Source organism: Hyperoodon ampullatus (genome assembly GCF_949752795.1).
Source record: "Hyperoodon ampullatus genome assembly, chromosome: 4".
Classification (NCBI taxonomy): Eukaryota; Metazoa; Chordata; class Mammalia; order Artiodactyla; family Ziphiidae; genus Hyperoodon; species Hyperoodon ampullatus.
The window spans coordinates 1,256,064-1,275,953 of record NC_136917.1 but is presented as its reverse complement, the minus strand read 5'-3'; the positions used below and the strand labels follow the sequence as shown (position 1 = coordinate 1,275,953).

General features: G+C 36.0%; 1 protein-coding gene across 4 annotated transcripts in view; it reads left to right on the top strand.

Moving 5' to 3' along the window:
• CNOT6 (CCR4-NOT transcription complex subunit 6) overlaps positions 1–19,890 on the top strand; it is a gene marked incomplete at both ends in the record, with an annotated part of 50,155 nt that overhangs the window by 8,708 nt on the left and 21,557 nt on the right. For 3 of the 4 annotated variants that reach the window (XM_079703332.1, XM_079703331.1, XM_079703330.1), the window contains 2 exons: positions 15,314–15,500; positions 17,475–17,560. In XM_079703332.1, the coding sequence (XP_079559458.1) occupies positions 15,314–15,500; positions 17,475–17,560 (273 nt within the window). Of the gene's footprint in view, positions 1–15,271; positions 15,501–17,474; positions 17,561–19,890 lie in introns of all 4 variants that reach the window. The other variant, XM_079703329.1, reaches the window with a different exon arrangement.

Genomic DNA, 19,890 nt, shown 5'->3' with positions numbered 1-19,890 from the left:
ACTGGTTACCTGGTTTTGAGATACATCTATATCCCAGAAAAACTACTTGTTTCAGGCTCTTGAAGTAGCAGTGTAGGGCAAGGAGAATGTACTAACCAGAGCCACATCCAGGAACCTTCCAGGAAATAGGGGCTTGGGTCTGGACTCCTTGGTCATTAAATGATCTTTGAATCCAGTGCCCTGGCTGTAGGCTGCATATTAGTCTTTTCTACTTTGTGACATTTTCCAACATTTTGAAAGCTTGAGTTTATCATGAAAGTCATCTGTATTCACACTTACTGTTTTTCCATAGGAGAGTGATAGACCATGTCTCTCAAATTCTGGATCAAATATTTCTGATTTTTAAAAAAATTTAAATATTATATTTGGCTCTGTTTTGGTAATGTGAGAAGTGTAGCTCCAGAGTCAGGTAGCTTTAGTTATGTTATCAGCTTGTGCATCTGCTCACCCCCTGGACAACCCTGGTGTCTGCTATATGGAAGTTCATAGTGGGGGTGGGTAAACAGGGGAGGAGGGAAACCCAGGTAGAGGCAACAGATACTGAATGGTGGCTCTGAGGCCATCATGAACTCATTGGAATCACTTACATGTCACTCATTTATTCATTTATTCTGAAACTTCTGATGGGACATGAGATTTCAGGAATCCAGCAGGCTATAGGAGGAAATTCCCACAATAAGGTAATTATCAAACCATGATAAATAACAGGGGAGAAAGCTTGAACCATTTATCGTCTTTAAGATTGTCTTAACCAGGGGGAATCATGGAAAGCATCCTTAGAATAGCTGACTCCTGAGTTAATGATATTAGTCAGGGGAAAACAGAGTTAACCACATCTCAGGAAGAGGAGACATGTGAGAATATAAAAAAGTATATAGTGGAAGTCTCTCATCCCCCTGTTACACCTCCTAGCATGCACAGGCATGTGGCCATTCACATACAGCTTTATTAATTTCTTTTGCATCCCTTTGGAGTCCTGTGCATATACAAAATAGATTCTTATTCCATACCTTATTTTTAATTCAAAAGGTCATATATTATACACATATTTCTGCACTGTGCTCTTTTTTTTTAATGTAACATGTTTTAGAGCGATTTCTAAATAAGTATATAGATAGCTTTCCTATATGTTTTTAGCTCCATAATATTCTATCACATGTGTACTGTAATTTATTTCAGTGGTACAGTACTGATGGTCAGTCTGTGACAAACAGTGTTGTAGTGAATAACCTTGTAGGTTATTTTGTATTTCTGCTGATATATTTGTAGGTCAAATGGTATATGCGTTTGTAATTTTGACAGAAGTAATGTAATGACTCGTTGGGAAGAAATGTAAAATGATGATCTCTTTCTGTTTTATTATAGGGAGTCAAGTTTAAAAGTGAAGCATGCAGTTAAAACTATAAAGACTCTAACCTTTAATGTTTTTTAGAACTTCTCTTAACCTTAGAGGGGTTTTAGAAAATCTTTTGTAGCAAAAAAAGAAAAAAAAGTTTGAAGGTCTATAGTTCCATTAGTTTTTCATTTTTTCTTTTATTAAATCAAATTAAAGAAGCATGTATAGTTCAGTCCATTTTGATTCCTATTTATTTTTTATATTAACAATATGAATGATATAATGGTAGTTATGCTGGGTGATAGAATTTTTTTTTAATGGTGCTGTATTATTTAATAAGCATGTTCATCTAAAAAATGTTATGTTTTTGAGAAAAGTGTAAGGAGATTAACTAGTTTAGATGTTAGTGACTCAGCTTTGCAAAAAACATCCTCTTTTCTTAAGGGCAGTTATTAAGTGGTAGAGCTACTTAGTGGTAGAGCTCAGAACTGTAAAATGTAAGTCCCCTGACTTTGAATGCATCATTCTTTTCTATATCACACTGTGGTGGTCATTTTATTTTGAACTAACATTCTCCCCTTTCTCTCACTTTTTGTCTTCTTCCTAATATTTGGCCTTAGTCTTTCTATTCTCAGGTTCTAGGCTTATTACCTTCAGGTATAATCTTCTTTTACTTAAATTAGATCTGTTTAATTTGAACAGGCTGCATCTCTGTGTTGCTCTGAGGACATGAATTCCTTCCCACCACAGTTCAACAATGTGTATGTACCTTTGCAATTGTGTTTTCCTTTATGGATCGAAACTTCCATTTATTAACTCATACGATTAACACTTGGTGCATTAAGTTCATTTCCTCCCATGTCAACGCTGCTATTTTTTTTTTTTTTTTTTTTTTTTTGCGGTACGCGGGCCTCTCACTGCTGTGGCCTCTTCCGTTGCGGAGCGCAGGCTCAGCGGCCATGGCTCACGGGCCCAGCCGCTCCGTGGCACGTGGGATCCTCCCGGACCAGGTCACGAACCCGTGTCCCCCACATTGGCAGGCGGACTCTCAACCACTGCGCCACCAGGGAAGCCCAACGCTGCTAGTTTTAAACTAAGCATTATTGCTGAATTTAATCTGCCAAATGTTTTCCTTAGCACCCTTTGTGTAATTTAATCTAGTTTCTTTCCAAATCTTACAACAGAGTCTTCCTTTTGTGAGGTTGCAGTTTCCCTTGCTAGGAGCCTGAAATCCTAGTCTTGAACTTCATCAGGAGTTGTGACTGGAGAAAAATTCAAATTACCACCTTTTCCAATTATAGTTGATTCTCATTATTCGCTGTAGTTATGTTCTATATAACTACCTGAGTTAGCAAATACTGAATCATTACTCCCAGAGGAAATAAAGAGTTAGGTTCCTATGAACCTCTGGTGGTAACATTTTTGTCAGCTGATCAGTACTTAAGCTGTTTTGTGTGTTTCTATTTAAAGACACCTTGTTTAATGTATATTGTCACTCATTAAAATTAAACTCATGGCCAGCAGCCCTGTAACTTGTGCCTGAAGGAAGCTTTATCTAAGGCACATTACACAGCCTTGCATTCAGCACTACACTTGAGGGCCATTTTATACATCAGAATCACTTAGAAAGCACAAAAATGCAAAAACGGTGGCACTAAACAGTGAAAAAGATACTTGTTTACATTGTGAGAGCTGCAACAAGAAGAAAGAATGTTGCCTTGTTGGACCTCAGCTGGAAACTTGAGCAACTCCAATTTTTATTACTCTGCATATTTGTGAATGACTGTGAAATCGTTGTAAGAATTGATTTGGGAATTACACATAAATTTGAGGGAGTGGGCAAATTGCAAATACGGAATCCAGGAGTAATGAAGATCAACTGTAATTCTTATTTCTTCTACAATGTCAGAGTTTTAGAGATTTAGTCAAGATTTCGGGTTTTTTTCTGAACCTGCAAATGCGGAGGTAGTGATCTCTCTGTAGGTAACCGTGATTACACCTAATCTCTTTAGTGTTTGCTAATCACCCCTCTCATTTCAGGGAGCACTAATTAGATTCTTTCTGTCTCCTGATATTTAGCAATAAAGGATTCTGGGCACTTTAGAATGAAATTACTTATCAAAACAGGGCTCTTGGGCTTCCCTGGTGGCGCAGTGATTGAGAGTCCGCCTGCCGATGCAGGGGACACGGGTTCGTGCCCTGCTCCAGGAAGATCCCACGTGCCGCGGAGCGGCTGGGCCCGTGAGCCATGGCCGCTGAGCCTGCACGTCCAGAGCCTGTGCTCCGCAACGGTAGAGGCCACGGCAGTGAGTGGCCCGCGTACCGTAAAAAACAAAACAAAACAAAACAGGGCTCTTAACCTGGACCAGGATAATCCCAGCTTTTCTCAAGTCACTAAACTGCTTAAAATTGAATGCAAATTTTTGAGTGCTCCATGAATATGTTCAATTTATGGAGTAAATAGATGTCATCAGAACCTCAAAAGTTGTCTTCCTTGTTCATTGCCCTCTACCAGAAAATTAGGAACCTTAATTTCTTGGATTACCTAGTTCTACCAGTAGAGATTTATTACAGTATGTTACAGTCTTTTGCTTCTATAACCTTTGATCTTTTAAAGCAAAATTTTTTCAAAAATGGAGTACTATAATATAATGCTTTGAAATTTGCTTTTTTCCTACTTTCTTTTTTTTAAAAAAACATCTTTCCGTATCAATGTATATAGCTCTACTGCATCCTCTTTAATGGCTGCAGAATTGCATTGTATATGTGATCCAAAATTTAAGTATGCCCTATTAATGATCATTTATGTTATTTCAAATTTTTCCCTACTACTAACAGTATATATCTTGGCATACTTGAATAGCATTTTCATAAGGTAAACCTCTAATTGTGGAATTGTGGTGGGGCAAAGAATATTCAGATTTAAAATTTTAGTAGCTATTACTACAGGATTAAAATATGGTTTAAAATATGGTTGTATTTTTTCCATAATGCATGAGTGCATCTGTTTCCCCCTTAGCCTTGTCATTACTGGGTATTAATCTTCTTATTTTGCTATTTGCGTAGGTAGAAGTGTTTTATTTAAATTTGCATCTCTTTCATTACTGAAATGAACTTTTTAAAATTACTGATCCTTTGTTTTTTATTGATTGATTTACCTGTTCTTATCTGTTGTTCGTTTTCCTATTGCTGATTGCTTTATTTTTTGTTTTATGTTTTATTGTTTAAAAATTTATTTCATTTATTTATTTTTGGCTGCGTTGGGTCTTTGTTGCTTCGTGCTGCTTTCTCTAGCTGTGACGAGCAAGGGCTACTCTTCGTTGTGGTGCGCAGGCTTCTCATTTGTGGTGGCTTCTCTTGTTGCAGAGCAGGGGCTCTAGGCGCATGGGCTCAGTAGTTGTGGCTCTCAGGCTCTAGAGCACAGGCTCAGTAGTTGTGGCGCACAGGCTTAGTTGCTCCACAGCATGTGGGATCTTCCCAGACCAGGGGTCAAACCCATGTCCCCTGCATTGGCAGACGGATTCTTAACCACTGTGCTACCAGGGAAGCCCATATTTTTGTTTTATTCTTTATTATGGAGCTCACATAAAAAATCCTGAGGGTAGGAACTTTGTCTTATTCTGTCCCCACACCAGCATACTAGTCACTGAAAGTTGGCTGAATTAATGGATGTTATCTCTTTGGCTGCTGAACATGTTGACATCTCCACTATATACAGTTGACCCTTGAAATTACCGGTTTGAACTGCATAGGCCCTCTTATATGCAGGTATTTTTCAGTAAATGCACACTGCAGTACTACACGATCCAAGGTTGGTTGGATCCGAGGATGCAGAACTGCAGATACAGAGGACTTACTGCAGGTTATGTATGGAGCCTCCACATTGTTCAAAGGTGAACTGTAGAGGTTTTAAATTTTAATGAATTCAAACCTGACAGTGCTTTCATTGTTGGATTCTAGGATATGAGTTATGCTTAGATATATTCTCTTCCATTTATTTTCTGGGTTTTGGTGTTTATAAATTTATTCCAGAATTTTTCTTTTTGGCGTATGGTAGAGATCTGAGTCTTCCCTTCCCTTTTCTCTCCAACCCCTATATGATTTATGTATTTATACATGATTCCTTATACTTGACTTTTTTCCCCCTTCCCTTCTTTACAGACTTTCTGGTTTTCTTTTTGGCTACCTTATTGTTTGAGAATTTTATATGCTTCCAATTAAGTTGAAGTATAAAAATATATTTCTCAAGTCCTTTTACCTTTTTTTCTTAAGTAGTACCTTGAATGTAGGGGGCTGAAACACGTGGTAGGCTCTCAGTAAATAGTTTATTATATTTTAAGTGCTTTATTCATATTGAATATTAGCTGTGTGTTTCAGTTTTATGACCTGAAAATTAAGTAAATCAAATTGGGTTTACAAATAGTCTGTGTCACAGATTCTGCTCTTAATTATTATACAGTAAGGAAAAACACCTTCTTAGATCAAGATAGATTTTATTACACAACTTTATTGAGGTATAGTTGACATGAAATAATTGAGTAATGTGATTATTTTGATCTACGTGTACATCTTTGAAACCATCACCACATTCAAGAATGAACATACCCATCATTCCCCTAAATTTGTAATCCATCCTTCCCTGCCACCCTCATTTCTTCATCCCCCCTCCCATACGCAGGCAACCACTGTTCTGATTTCTATAACCATAGATTACTTTACATTTTGTAGAATTTTTACGTAAGTGAAGTCATAAGGTATGTACTCTTTTTTGTCTACTTATTTTGAGATTTATCCATTTTTGTTGGTCAGTAGTTCATTCTTTTTATTATTGAGTATTATTCCATTATTTGGGTATGCCAACATTTGTTTATCATTCACTTGTTGATGAACATATTTGGATGATTTCTAGTATTTGGCTATTACAAATTAAGCTACTGTGAACATTTTATGTGTAAGTCTTTGTGTGGGCATAGCTTTGTTTCTCTTGGGCAAATACCTAAGAATGGAACTGGTCTTATGATAGGTGTATGTCTCACTTTTAAAAATACTGACAGACTGTTTTGCAAAGAGGTTGTCTCATTTTACATTCCTGTTACATGTCTTTGATCCATACCCTCACCAGCACTTGGCAAGGCAAGTCTTTTTAATTTCAGCCATTCTTCTGGGTGTGCAGTGGTATCTCATTGTGGTTTTAATTTGAATTTTCCTAATGACTACTCACGTTGAGCATCTTTTCATGTGATTATTTGCCATCTCTATGTCGTCTTTGGTGAAGTGTCTGTTCACATCATTTACCTGTTTTAGGTTGTTTTCTTTTTATTGAGTTTTGAGAGTTCTTTATATAATTAGTCCTGAAATCAGGTAGTGTTAGTCTTTTAGCTTTGTTCTTTTTCAGAGTTGCTTTGGCTTTTCTAAGTCCTTTGAATTTTCATATGAATTTTAAAATCAGCATGCCAGTTTCAGACTTGTTTATATTTTCATTGGGATTGTGTTGACTCTGTAAACCACTTTGGGGAGATCTAACATCTTAACAATATTGAATCTTCGGATCTGTGAACACTATCTCTCTTCACTTACTTTGGACTTCTTTCATTTCTCTCAGCATTGTTTTGTAGTTCTTAGTACACACGGGTTCTGCACATTTTTTTGGTCAAATTTACCCCTAAATGTTTCATAATTTTGATACATAATACAGTAAATAATTGTAAATGTTATGATTTTTAAATTTCAATTTCTGATTGTTCATTGCTAGCATACAGAAATACGGTATTTTGGTATATCGATCTTTCGTTCTATGACTTTGCTAAACTCACATATTGGTAGCATTTTTATAGATTCCATAGGATTTTTAAATAGATGATTTGGTATTTGCAAATAAAGAGCTTTACTTCCCCCTTTTCAGTTTTTAATTTTTCTTGTCTTCTTGCAATGGCTAGGACTTCTGGTGTAATGTTGAATGGTAGTGGTGAGAGTAGATACTCTTGCTTCGTTTCTGACCTTAGGGAAAGGATTTATCCCTTAAGCACTAAACTTTTTGTAGATGCTCTTTATCAAGATTGAGGAAGCTCTCTATTCTTAGCTTACTGAGAGTTAAAAAATTGTTTTTTAGTGTACAAGAGGATTCATTTTATTTTATTTTTATTAAAAATTTTTTTCAAATTTCTTATACAATCTTTAGAGGTTACACTCCATTTACAGTTATTATAGAATATTGGCTATATTCTCCGTGTTCTACAATACATCCTTGTGGCCTGTCTTTCACACAGTAGTTTGTACCTCCCACCCGTATATCGCCCCCGCCCTCCCACCACTGGTAACTACTAGTCTGTTCTCTATATCTATGAGTGTGTACCTCCTTTCTGTTATATTCACTAGTTATATTTTTTAGATTCCACATATAAATGATATCATACAACATTTGTCTTTCTCTTTCTGGCTTACTCACTTAGCATAATGCCTTCCAAGTCCGTCCATGTTGTTGCAAATGGCAAAATTTCATTCCTTTTTATGGCTGAGTAGTATTTCATTGTATCTCTATACCACATGTTTATCCATTCATCTGTTGATGGACACTTAGGTTGCTTCCATGTCTTAGCAATTGCAAATAATGCTGCTTTAATAAACATTGAGAAGCATGTATCTTTTGGAATTAGTGTTTAAAGAGTGGAATTGCTGGGTCGTATGTTAATTCTATTTTTAGTTTTTTCAGAAACCGTATACTGTTCTCCACAGTGGCTGCACCAGTTTACATTCCCACCAACAGTGCAGGAGGGTTCCCTTTCCTCCACATCTTCACCAACATTTGTTATTAGTGTTCTTTTTGGTGACAGCCATTCTGACAGGGGTGAGGGGTATCTCATTGTGGTTTTGATTTGCATTTTCCAATGATAAGAGATGTTGAGCATCGTTTCATCTGCCTGTTGGCCATCTACATTTCCTCTTTGGAAAACTAATCAGTTCTGCCCATTTTTTAATCGGGTTGGTTGTTTTTGATACTGAGTTGTATGAGCTTTTTGTATATGTTGGATATTAATCCCTTATAGGTCATATCATTAGCAAATATTTACTCCCATTGAGTAGGTTATCTTTGTGTTTTGTTGATGGTTTCCCTTGCTGTGCAAAAGCTTTTAAGTTTAATTAGGTTGCATTTGTTTATTTTTGCTTTTATTTCCTTTACTTTAGGAGACAGATCCCAAAAAAATATTGCTGCAATTTATGTCAAAGATTGTTCTGCCTATGTTTTCCTATAGGAGTTTTTTAGTATCTGGTCTTACATTTAGGTCTTAAATCCATTTCGCGTTTATTTTTGTACATGGTGTTAGAGAACGTTCTAATTTCACTCATTTACATATAGCTGTCCAGTTTGCCCAACACCACTTTTTGAAGAGATTGTCTTTTCTCTGTTGTATAGTCTTACCTCCTTTGTCATAGATTAATTGATCATAAGTGTGTAGGTTTATTTCTGGGCTTTCTATCCTGTTCCACTGATCTATGTGTCTGTTTTTGTGCCAGTACCATACTGTTTTGAGTACTGTAGCTTGTAGTATAGTCTGAAGTCAGGGGGTATAATTCCTCCCACTCTGTTTTTCTTTCTCAAGATTGTTTTGGCTGTTCAGGGTCTTTTCTGTTTTGATACAAACTTAAAATTTGTTGTTCTAGTTCTGTGAAAAATGCCATTGGTAATTTGATAGGGATTGCATTGAATCTGTAGATTGCCTTGGATAGTACGGTCATTTTAACATTATTGATTCTTCCAATCCAAGAACATGATATATCTTTCCATCTGTGTTTGTTGTCTTTAGTTTCTTTCATCAGGGTCTAATAGTTGTTTGGAGTACAGGTCTTTAGGTAGGTTTATTCCTAGGTATTTTATTCTTTTTGATGTGATGCAAAATGATGTTGTTTCTTTCATTTCTTTCTGGTAGTTTGTTGTTAGTGTATAGAAATGCAACAGATATCTGTATATTAATTTTGTATCCTGCAACTTTACCAAATTCATTGATGAGCTCTAGTAGTTTTCTGGTGGCATCGTTAGAATTTTCTATGTATAGTATCATGTCATCTGCAAGCAGTGACAGTTTTACTTCTTCCTTTCTAATTTGATTCCTTTTATTTCTCATCTGATTGCTGTGGCTAAGACTTCCAAACTATGTTGAATAAAAGTGGCAAGAGTGGGCATCCTTGTCTTGTTCCTGATCTTAGAGGGAATGCTTTCAGCTTTTCACCATTGAGTGTGATGCTAGCTGTGGGTTTGTCATATATGACCTTTATTGTGTTGAGGTAAGTTCCCTCTGTATCCACAATCTCTGGAGAGTTTTTTTATCATAAATGTATGTTGGTTTTTTTCAGAAGTGTTTTCTGTATCTATTGAGATGATCCTATGGTTTTTATTCTTCAATCTGTTAATGTGGTATATCCCATTGATTGGTTTGTGGATATTGAAAAATCCTTGCATCCCTGGGATAAATCCCACTTGATCATGGTGTATGATCCTTTTAATGTGTTGTTGGATTCAATTTGCTATTATTATTATTATTATTATTATTTTTGTGGTACGCAGGCCTCTCACTGTTGTGGCCTCTCCCGTTGCAGAGCACAGGCTCCAGACGCGCAGGCTCAGTGGCCATGGCTCACCGGACTGGGGCACGAACCCGTGTCCCCTGCATTGGCAGGCGGACTCTCAACCACTGCGCCACCAGGGAAGCCCCAATTTGCTATTATTTTATTGAGGATTTTTGCATCTGTGCTCATCAGTGATATTGGCCTGTAATTTTCTTTTTTTTTTGTTATATCTTTGTCTGATTTTGGTATCAGGGTGATGCTGGCCTGATAGAACGAGATTAGAAATGTTCCTTCCTCTATAATTTTTTGGAATAGTTTTAGAAGGTTAGATGTTAACTCTTCTCTAAAAATTTAGTAGAATTCACCAGTGAAGCCATTTGGTCCTGGACTTTTGTTTCTTGGGAGTTTTAAAATTATTGATTCAAAATCAATACTGGTAATTGGTCTGTTCATGTTTTCTATTTCTTCCTGGTTCATTCTTGGGAGATTATACCTTTCTTAGAATTTGTCCGTTTCTTATAGATTGTCCATTTTATTGGCATATAGTTGTTCATAGTAGTCTCTTATGATCCTTTGTATTTCTGTGGTATCGGTTGTAACTTCTCCTTTTTTCATTTCTGTTTTTATTGATTTGAGTCCTCTCCCCTTTTTTCTTGATGAGTCTGGCTAATGGTTTATCAATTTTGTTTATCTTCTCAAAGAACCAGCTTTTAGTTTTATTGATCTTTGCTATCGTTTCCTTCATTTCTTTTTCATTTATTTCTGATCTGATTTTTATGATTTCTTTCCTTCTGCTAACTTTGGGATGTTTTTGTTCTTCTTTCTCTAATTGCTTTAGGTGCAAGGTTAGGTTGTTTATTTGAGATTTTTCTTGTTTCCTGAGGTTAGCTTGTATCACTATAAATTTCCCTCTTAGAACTGCTTTTGCTGTGTCCCATAGGTTTTGGATCATTGTGTTTTCAGTTTCATTTTCATTTTCACTTGTCTCTAGGTATTTTTTATTTCCTCTTTGATTTCTTCAGTGGTACATTGACTGTTTAATAGCATATTGTTTGTGTTTTTTGCATTTTTTTCCCTTGTAGTTGATTTCTGGTCTCATAGCATTGTGGTCAGAAAAGATGCTCGATATGATTTCAATATTCTTAAATTTACCAAGGCTTGTTTTGTGGCCTAGCATGTGATCTCTCCTGGAGAATGTTCCATGTGCACTTGACAAGAATGTTTATTCTGCTGCTTTTGGATGGAATGCTCTATATATTTATCAGTTAAGTCTATTTTGTCTAATGTGTCATTTAAGGTCTCTGTTTCCTTATTGATTTTCTCTCTGATGACTTGTCCGTTGATGTAAGTGGGGTGTTAAGTCCCCTACTATTATTGTGTTATTGTTGATTTCTCCTTTTATGTATGTTAATATTTGCCTTATATATTTAAGTGCTTCTATGTTGGGTGCATATATATTTAGAGTTGTTATATCTTCTTCCTGGATTGATCCTTTGGTCATTATGTAGTCTCCTTCTTGGTCTTCTGTAACAATGTTTATTTAAAGTCTGTTTTGTCTGATATAAGTATTGCTACTCTGGCTTTCTTTTGGTTTCCATTTCGGTAGAATTCCTTTTTTCCATTCACTCACTTTGTGTGTGTCTTTAGTTCTGAAGTGAGTGTTTTGTAGGTAGCATATATAGGGTATTGTTTTTGCATCCATTCATCCACTCTGTGTCTTTTGGTTGGAGCATTTAGTCTATTTACATTTAAGGTAATTATTGATATGTATATTCTGTTTGCCATTTTGTTAATTGTTTTAGATTTGGTTTTTTTGGTCTTTTTTCCCTTTTCTTCTTTTATTGTGATTTGATGACTGTCTTTAGTGTTATGTTTAAACTCCTTTTCCTTTTTTGTGTGTATATCTATTATAGATACCTGGTTTGTGGTTACCATGAGGTTTGTATAGCAGTGTATATGCATTCTAAAAACCCTGCATTTGTACTCTCCTCCCCTTAGAATTACTGTTTTTGATATCACATTTTATGTCCTATTTTTTTGCGTATCTCTTAACTGCTTATTGTGGATGTAGTGATTTTACTACTTTTTGGTTTTTAGCCTCCCTACTAGGATTGTGTGTGTGTATGATTTCCTACTTTTACTGTATGCTTGCCTTTACTGGTGAGCTTTTTCATAACTTTCATTCTAGTTGTGGCCTTTTATTTTTCACCTAGAGAAGTTCCTTTAACATTTGTTGTAAAACTGGTTTGTTGTAAAGCTTAGCTTTTGCTTGTCTGTAAAGCTTTTGATTTCTCCAGATCTGAATGCTGGGTAGAATTCTACCCAGCCTTGCTGGGTAGAATATTCTTGGTTGTAGGTTTTTCCCTTTCATTACTTTAAATATATTGTGCCACTCCCCTCTGGCCTGTAGAGTTTCTGCTGAAAAATCCGCTGGTATGAGAGATTTTTAAAAATCAGGAAAGGATGCTGATTTTGTCAAATGCTCTTCCTGCATTTATTTAGATGATTTTCTTTTCTGAGAAAACATTTTTTACATTATATTTTTTGAATGTTCAACAAACCTAGCATTTTCTGGCACAAATCTTACTTGGTCATTATCCTTTTAATATATTGTTGGATCTGTTTTGTCAGTTTACATTTATGTTTTGTAGTTTTCTTGTACTAGTTTTGTCTGGTTTTGGTGTCAGGATGATGATGACCTTATAGAATGAGTTGGGAAGTGTCCTCTTCAGTTTTCTGGATGAATTTGTGTAGAATTGATATTAATTCTTCCTTAAATGTCTGGTAGTATTCGCCAATGAACTCTTCTGGTTCTAGAATATTCTTTGTGGGAAGGTTTTTTTATCAGATACATTCATAATGTTGTGCATCCATCACTGCCATCCATCTCCATAGCTCTTTTCATCTTGCAATTTGCAATCACTCTTGAAAGTTTTTTTCTGGGTTGCTAGGTCGATAGGACTTTTTTCCTTCCGTGCATTAATGTGGAAATTTTTCTGCCTCTGTGTGTGGTGTCTGTTTGCCTCTCTTTTGGTGACAGCTGTAATTGGTAACAGTATAATTCACACAATTCACCCACTTAAGGTGCAAATTCAGTAGTTTTTATATATTTACAGAGTTGTGCACCCATTACCGTAGTCAATTTGAGAACATTTTCTCTGTCCCCAAAAGCAACCCTCAACACATTAGCAGTCATTCCCCATTTCCTCTTAACCATGGTGTTCAACTTTAGAAATTCAATTTGAGTGTGCTATCTTGTATCACTAGTTACTATGTTTAGCCTTCTAGCTTCTGACCATATGGAATATAATTAAAGTAACTTCTAATGTTTGTCTACTAATTTTGTCATCATTGTCTTTTCTGGACTGGTCTTAATTGACTGACTTTTCATTATGGATGATATTTTCCTGTTTCTTTGCATACCTAGTAATTTTTAATTGGGTGCCAGATCTTGTGAATTTTACCTTATTGAGTGATGTGTGAACCTGGGTGATGTGTGAACCTAGGGGTTGTTACCTTTACTCCTTTTGGGTGTTTTTTTCCTCTGGCTCAGGCAATTTCTCACATGCATATGGTGATCAGTACTCAGTTGACAACTTGAGGGGAACCTCAAATCTCCAGACCTTTCTGTTCATCTGTCTCCTCTCTGGTACTCTGCCTTTGTAAATTCTAGTCATCCTGGCTTCCCTGGACATTTGCTTTGTGTCCTGAACTTGTGGGAGATCAGTGTTCTTTCCCTGGAATCCCCTCCCTGTGCTGCTGTTGGCCTGTCTTGTTTGTTTTTCATCCTTCAGGGATCACTCTCCTGTGCTGATTGGTGTCTGATCTCTGATATTTGTTGATGCATGTATATTGTCTGGTTTTATAATTGTTCAGGTGGGATAGTAATTTTGGTCCCTGTTATTCCATTTTGATTAGAAGTTTCTAGACTGCTTTTTCAGCCAATAGAAAATTAGTTTTCAAAGACTTATATTTTCATTACATCCATTTGTTTCATTCTCTCTCAGACTATAACCTGCACTATTAAAGATATTATGGGGAAAATCTTAGGTGAATTTAGAAACAATTGTCATACCAAGAACTGCCAAAGTACAGATTTAATATTGCATTGAAAGAAATTATTCTGTTTCTAGTCACTACTCTTGACTCTTGAATCCTACGTCTGTTACTGTTTGATTTATATAGTTATGACTTAATATCTGAAATGCTTCTGGGCAGGTATTTTTCCTTTTAATTATACAGTACAGATTTGTCTAATTACATGATTGTTGATGAAATTATTACCTTGGTACTCTTGGTTTTAAAAGTTTGCTAAGCTGAGAATATCTCATGTACCTTCTGTTTTTAGGCAAAATTCTTGTTTTCTGGAGTACAGATATGAATAGCCTCTGAGATACTAGATTTGATTTTCTTTTTTTTGCATGAGTCCAAATCATTCATGTTGAAATATTGGACTTATCATTACTATAAATTATTCATGCTTTTTCTTGTCATAGCTGAGGCTAATTTAAAGGATAAAGTCTTAACTATTGTATTCTTAAAAATAACAATGGAATCTAAATATTGATATATTGCCTTAAATGGGTTTTTTTTTTTTTTAGTCTGCCAAGTGGAGAGTTTATAACTTAATCATAGCAGTGAATTGTTCTAGAATCGGTAAGGTTTCTACTATTGACCCCTTTCTCACAATTTTTTGTGTGATAAATTATTACTCAATATGGGACTTCCCTGGTGACGCAGTGGTTAAGAATCCACCTGCAAATGCAGGGGATACGGGTTAAGCCCTGGTCCAGGAAGATCCCACATGCCACGGAGCAACTAAGCCTGTGTGCCACAACTACTGAGCCTGTGCTCTAGAGCCCACAAACCACAACTACTGAAGCCCCCTCTCCACAAATACTGAAGCCTGCACGCCTAGAGCCCGTGCTCTGCAAGAGAAGCCACCACAATGAGAAGCCCGCACAGCACAATGAAGAGTAGCCCCCACTCGCCACAACTAGAGAAAGCCCATGTGCAGCAATGAAGACCCAACACAGCCAAAAATAAATAAATAAATTTATTTAAAAAATTATTACTCAGTAAAATATCTAAAATGTTACTTAATCCAGGGATCAAACTGTAGAGAACACTATATAATTCTTTTTTTTTTAACATCTTTATTGGAGTATAATTGCTTTACAATGGTGTGTTAGTTTCTGCTGTTTAACAAAGTGAATCAGCTATACATATACATATATCCCCATATCTCCTCCCTCTTGTGTCTCCCTCCCATCCTCCCTATCCCACCCCTCTAGGTGGATGCAAAGCACCAAGCTGATCTCCCTGTGCTATGCAGCTTCTTCCCACTAGCTATCTATTTTACATTTGGTATAGAACACTATATAATTCTTACCCCATTTTTTTCTTCTTTTACAGGAAAAGTAAGAAGCTTAAGCTCATCTTTGTGGTCACTAACTCACTTGACAGCTTTGTATCTAAGTGACAATTCCCTGTCCCGCATTCCTTCAGACATTGCCAAGCTTCACAATCTGGTGTATCTGGACCTGTCCTCTAATAAAATCCGGAGTTTACCGGCAGAACTCGGAAACATGGTATCACTCAGGTATACAGATTCAACTTAGTACATAGCTATATCCCCCCTAAAAGAATATATTATTATATTGTTAGGAAACACCACTTTGTTGGGAAACGACATTGTCAATTTAATGGTATTTGAATACAGTTAAACATGACTGTGTTCTTCAGGTAAAGTTTTCTGGGAAAATTGAATGTCAGCTAATAAATAAGTCATTTAGATCCATTGCCTAAAATTTATTTTATTGCTGTTTTGTGTAATATATTTTATTTTTGAAACAAAATTTTTGGACAAAGCGGGGCAAACAAATAGAAGGCACTTGTGTTATCCCATATATGTACTCACCTGTGACAGACAGTTGAGATGCTTTTCCCCCACTAAATTCTGGGGCCCTATACCATCCTTAATATGGGATCCAGGAAGCCATTGACAATTAATGATCCCATTTTGGCCATCCCAGGGCTTGTATGCATGATAGTAACAAAGCCAGGACTTGAAAGAAGCTAGAATTAGTGATTGAATATGGGGGTCTATAGTGTGGACTATAGGAGGTGGATACTATGTGGAGTCGCACAGAGTTCAGGTTAGAAACCTGACTCAGTCGTTTACAAGTTGTGTGATTTTGGGCAAGCTTCTTACAACCTTATGGAGTGTTTCTTCATCCGTGAAGTTGCTATGATAATGACCCAACTAAGGCTGAGATTAGAAATATTTGAGATAATGACTAAGAAACTACTAGCAACATTGCTTGGTACATATTGTATTAGTAAATGGTAATTGCTGTAACCTCTGTTTTATAAGATAGATGAGATCTACCCAGGCTGAATATAAAGCCAATTTCCAGCTATTATGTTAATCCCAATAGAAAATCTTGCTCCATTTCATATTACCTCCCCCCACTTTTTAAAAAAAATTCCACTGGCTTTTCTGCTGCCTTCTATCATTTGCTGCATAGTAAAAAGGAATAAGGACCTTGTGAGAGTTTCTTTACCTCTATTGCTTCCATTCCAGCCCTTTGACATTTTTTAGGCTTAATTATTGAGTATATACCATGACTATTTTTAATCCCCTGAACCAAATTTACTTAAAGGACCTCCTTTCCTGTGTGATATATTTGGAAATAAACAGGAACCAAGTATTCAGAGTGAGTTTTTCTTATTCAGTTTATGGCCTCACCAGCCTCTGGTTTACTCAGTGGTAACCAAGCTTCATTTAAATTCCAAGAACCAAGGGCTATAGAAGTATCAGTAGTTCTCATTCACATGTAAAAATTGACAAAACTTATCATAGGACATTGCCAATATCTTAATATTGGGTCTTTCTTTTTTTCCTGCTGAAGATTCCTTTCATAGTTATATTTTCTATACAAAACAAATCATTAAAATAATCAGTAGTTATTAATATAGCTGCCATTATTTCTAAAGTGAAACTTCAGTATTATTAATCATAAACATTGTGCAGCTACCATAAACTCTTTTGATTTGGTACTATATGATCATTTAAATTTTCTTTTAACAATTCACATGTTAGGCTGTTTTATCATTTCCACTTTCTTAAACATGTGTATTAGACCTCCATGTATGCTAGACCAGTTCTGCTCTCAGGGTGGTATCTGGACTGTGCCATTTTCAAACGTGTCACCAGCCTGCAGTGAGATACACAGCAAGTGTCTTTTGAATCCAATACCCTTAAAAAAATTGGGGTTTATATTTTGTTGGTCTTTTTTTTCTCATCACATTTTTATAGTAATTGATTTTTTTCCTTTGTTTTACAAATGTATTGGTCTGTGGCAGTTTGGGGTTTTCTTTTGTGTCTTTTTTCTTGTTTGTTTTTTTAACCACATATGATTTAAGAAGCACTATACTAGACATTGGTATATAATACTAAATTTTGTATTCTTAGGAACTTATATCTTATATTCCTAGAAATTATATTGTTGATTTTAGCTGTTAGCTAAAGGTTAATATATCTTCTGACTTCCTGGAATTTTTACATCAACAGGGAACTCCATTTAAATAACAACCTGTTACGAGTTCTACCTTTTGAGCTGGGAAAACTGTTTCAGTTGCAGACTTTAGGCCTGAAAGGTATGACTTCCCATACTTGTGCTTCTTGTGGTTTGTATGTATGTCTTTGAGTCTAAAGAAGCCATAGAAGGGAATCCTTTTGCCAGGGATTTGCAGGCTCACTCTTCCCCAGAGTTCATCATTTTGTTAGATACAGTCCAGTGGTTTTCTTTCCTTTTCACCTGTAGATTGTCTGCTAGTCTTATTATTTTTTGCTCCTAGCCCAGCCTTGCTTTTCTAGCCTTTCTTTTAGTCACCTCTATGTTTTGGTGATACATTCCTGACGTCAGACTTTATTTCATCATGCTGTAAAACAGCTTTTTTGTTTGTTTGTTTTATGTTCAAATCTCAAAAAATGGAGATTCTCACAAAATGCAGAAAGCAAGTAGAAAATTTTGATCTGTTTGGATCCTCTAATAAAGACCAGTATTTAAGCATTTCTTTAAAAATCAAAAATAAAATTGATTTATAAGGACTTTACTAATATTTTAGAACTCGGGGACATAATTAACCTGGTAAGAACTATTGGGAAATATTTTTTTAAACCAGCAAGGTTAAAAGTCCCATTTTAATAATATGTCAAAACTTATAAATTTTTTTTTTATCACATTGTGGTTCTTCACCAGCCTTGTAGATGTATCCAGCTTACTCTATAATTGATTCCTTAAAAAAGATCACAGGGGGACTTCCCTGGCAGTCCAGTGGTTATGACTCTGCCCTTCGCTGCAGGGGGCATGGGTTTGATCCCTGGTGGGGGAACTAAGATCCCACATGCTATGTGGTGTGGCCCCCCCAAAAAATCACATGATGAAGTCTTCAAGAAGTGTACTTCTATTTCTTAAAAATATAGTTATAAAGTGAGGTTTTATTTCTGTAAATCCATTTCATATTATAAAAGTAATGGTATTGTTCACAAAAACATGGAAAAATGTAAATAATACATTTACAAATATATGTAAAACCATGTTCAACAAACATCAGCTTTATAAATCATTCTTTGGAAAGTTTTTGTCTGTGTGGGCTACACTGGCTGAGACCTCTTAAAATGGAAGTGAGGGAAATGTGGGCTGCAAATGCCTTTTCTGTTGTATCTCCCTATGATAAGTCTAATTTATTCTTATTTTCCTATTTTTAAATTTGAAAAACAAAAATATAAAATGTAGCAAAGTGTAATTCATATACAGACTACCAGAATTAACAATATTTTGTCACTTTTATGTCCGTTTTTTAATGCAAAAGAAATAGAACATTACACAACATCAAGGCCCTCTTTGTTCCTCTTCTAGTCTCTTTCTCGTCCCAGAGGCAGCTACTGTTGTACATCCTTCTGGTTCAAGGTTTTGTAATCTTACAGTATATATTTTACAAACCTTAATCTGTATTCATTTCTCTAAGGATTTACAAACTTTATTTGAAGTTAGGGTCGTTGCTCACAGATTTTCACACTGATTTAAGTAAACGCTGGGGCCAGGTAGGGAAGTCTTTATGGCACATTTGTTTTTGATTAGTCCTTGGTCTTCCACTTCAGAAAGATCCTTTACTGTTTGACATTTATGCCTTTATGTTTCTTTCTTGGAAGTATAGTTTCACCGAGATAACTCGTTTATCTCAGCTATTCTGTTGGACATTGTTACACGTCTGTCTGCAATAGCAGTCTTTTCACTTGATTTCACCTTTTTAAGACAAATCCTATTTTATTTTCCTGACTTTGCAACTTACACTTTAATGCTGTGCTAGCTACTTCTTAAAACAGTTGCATTTTCCTTGCTCTCTGAAAACTTCTTTAATGATTTCTCATGGCACCTGTTAATTATTTGGAAGAGAAAATGTATTGCTTAGTTCAAAAATCATGCCTATTTGCTATATTATCCATTCATACAGAGCCGAAGTATTTCTGCCTCATGAATCAGTTCATATCATTTTCTTTAAAGTTGATTGCATAGGGCTAGCATGCGTCACTTTTTTTTGTTTTTTTACATTTTTCCATGTTCTTCAAAATTGTTCTACTGTGAAAGATAGGACTAGAACCTTAGATAGTGTATTCTTTTTTTTTACTTTGAGATAAGAGATTTATGTGAACCTGTAAGAAATAATGCAGGGAACAATCCATTTGCCTTTTACCAATTTCCCCCCAGTGATAACATTTTTCAAAACTATAGTACATAGACTTGCCTGGTGGCACAGTGGTTAAGAATCCGCCTGCCAATGCAGGACACACAGGTTCAAGCCCTGGTTCAGGAAGATCCCACATGCTGAGGAGCGACTAAACCTGTGCGCCACAACTACTGAGCCTGCGCTCTAGAGCCTGCGAGCCACAACTACTGAGCCCACGCACCTAGAGCCTGTGTTCC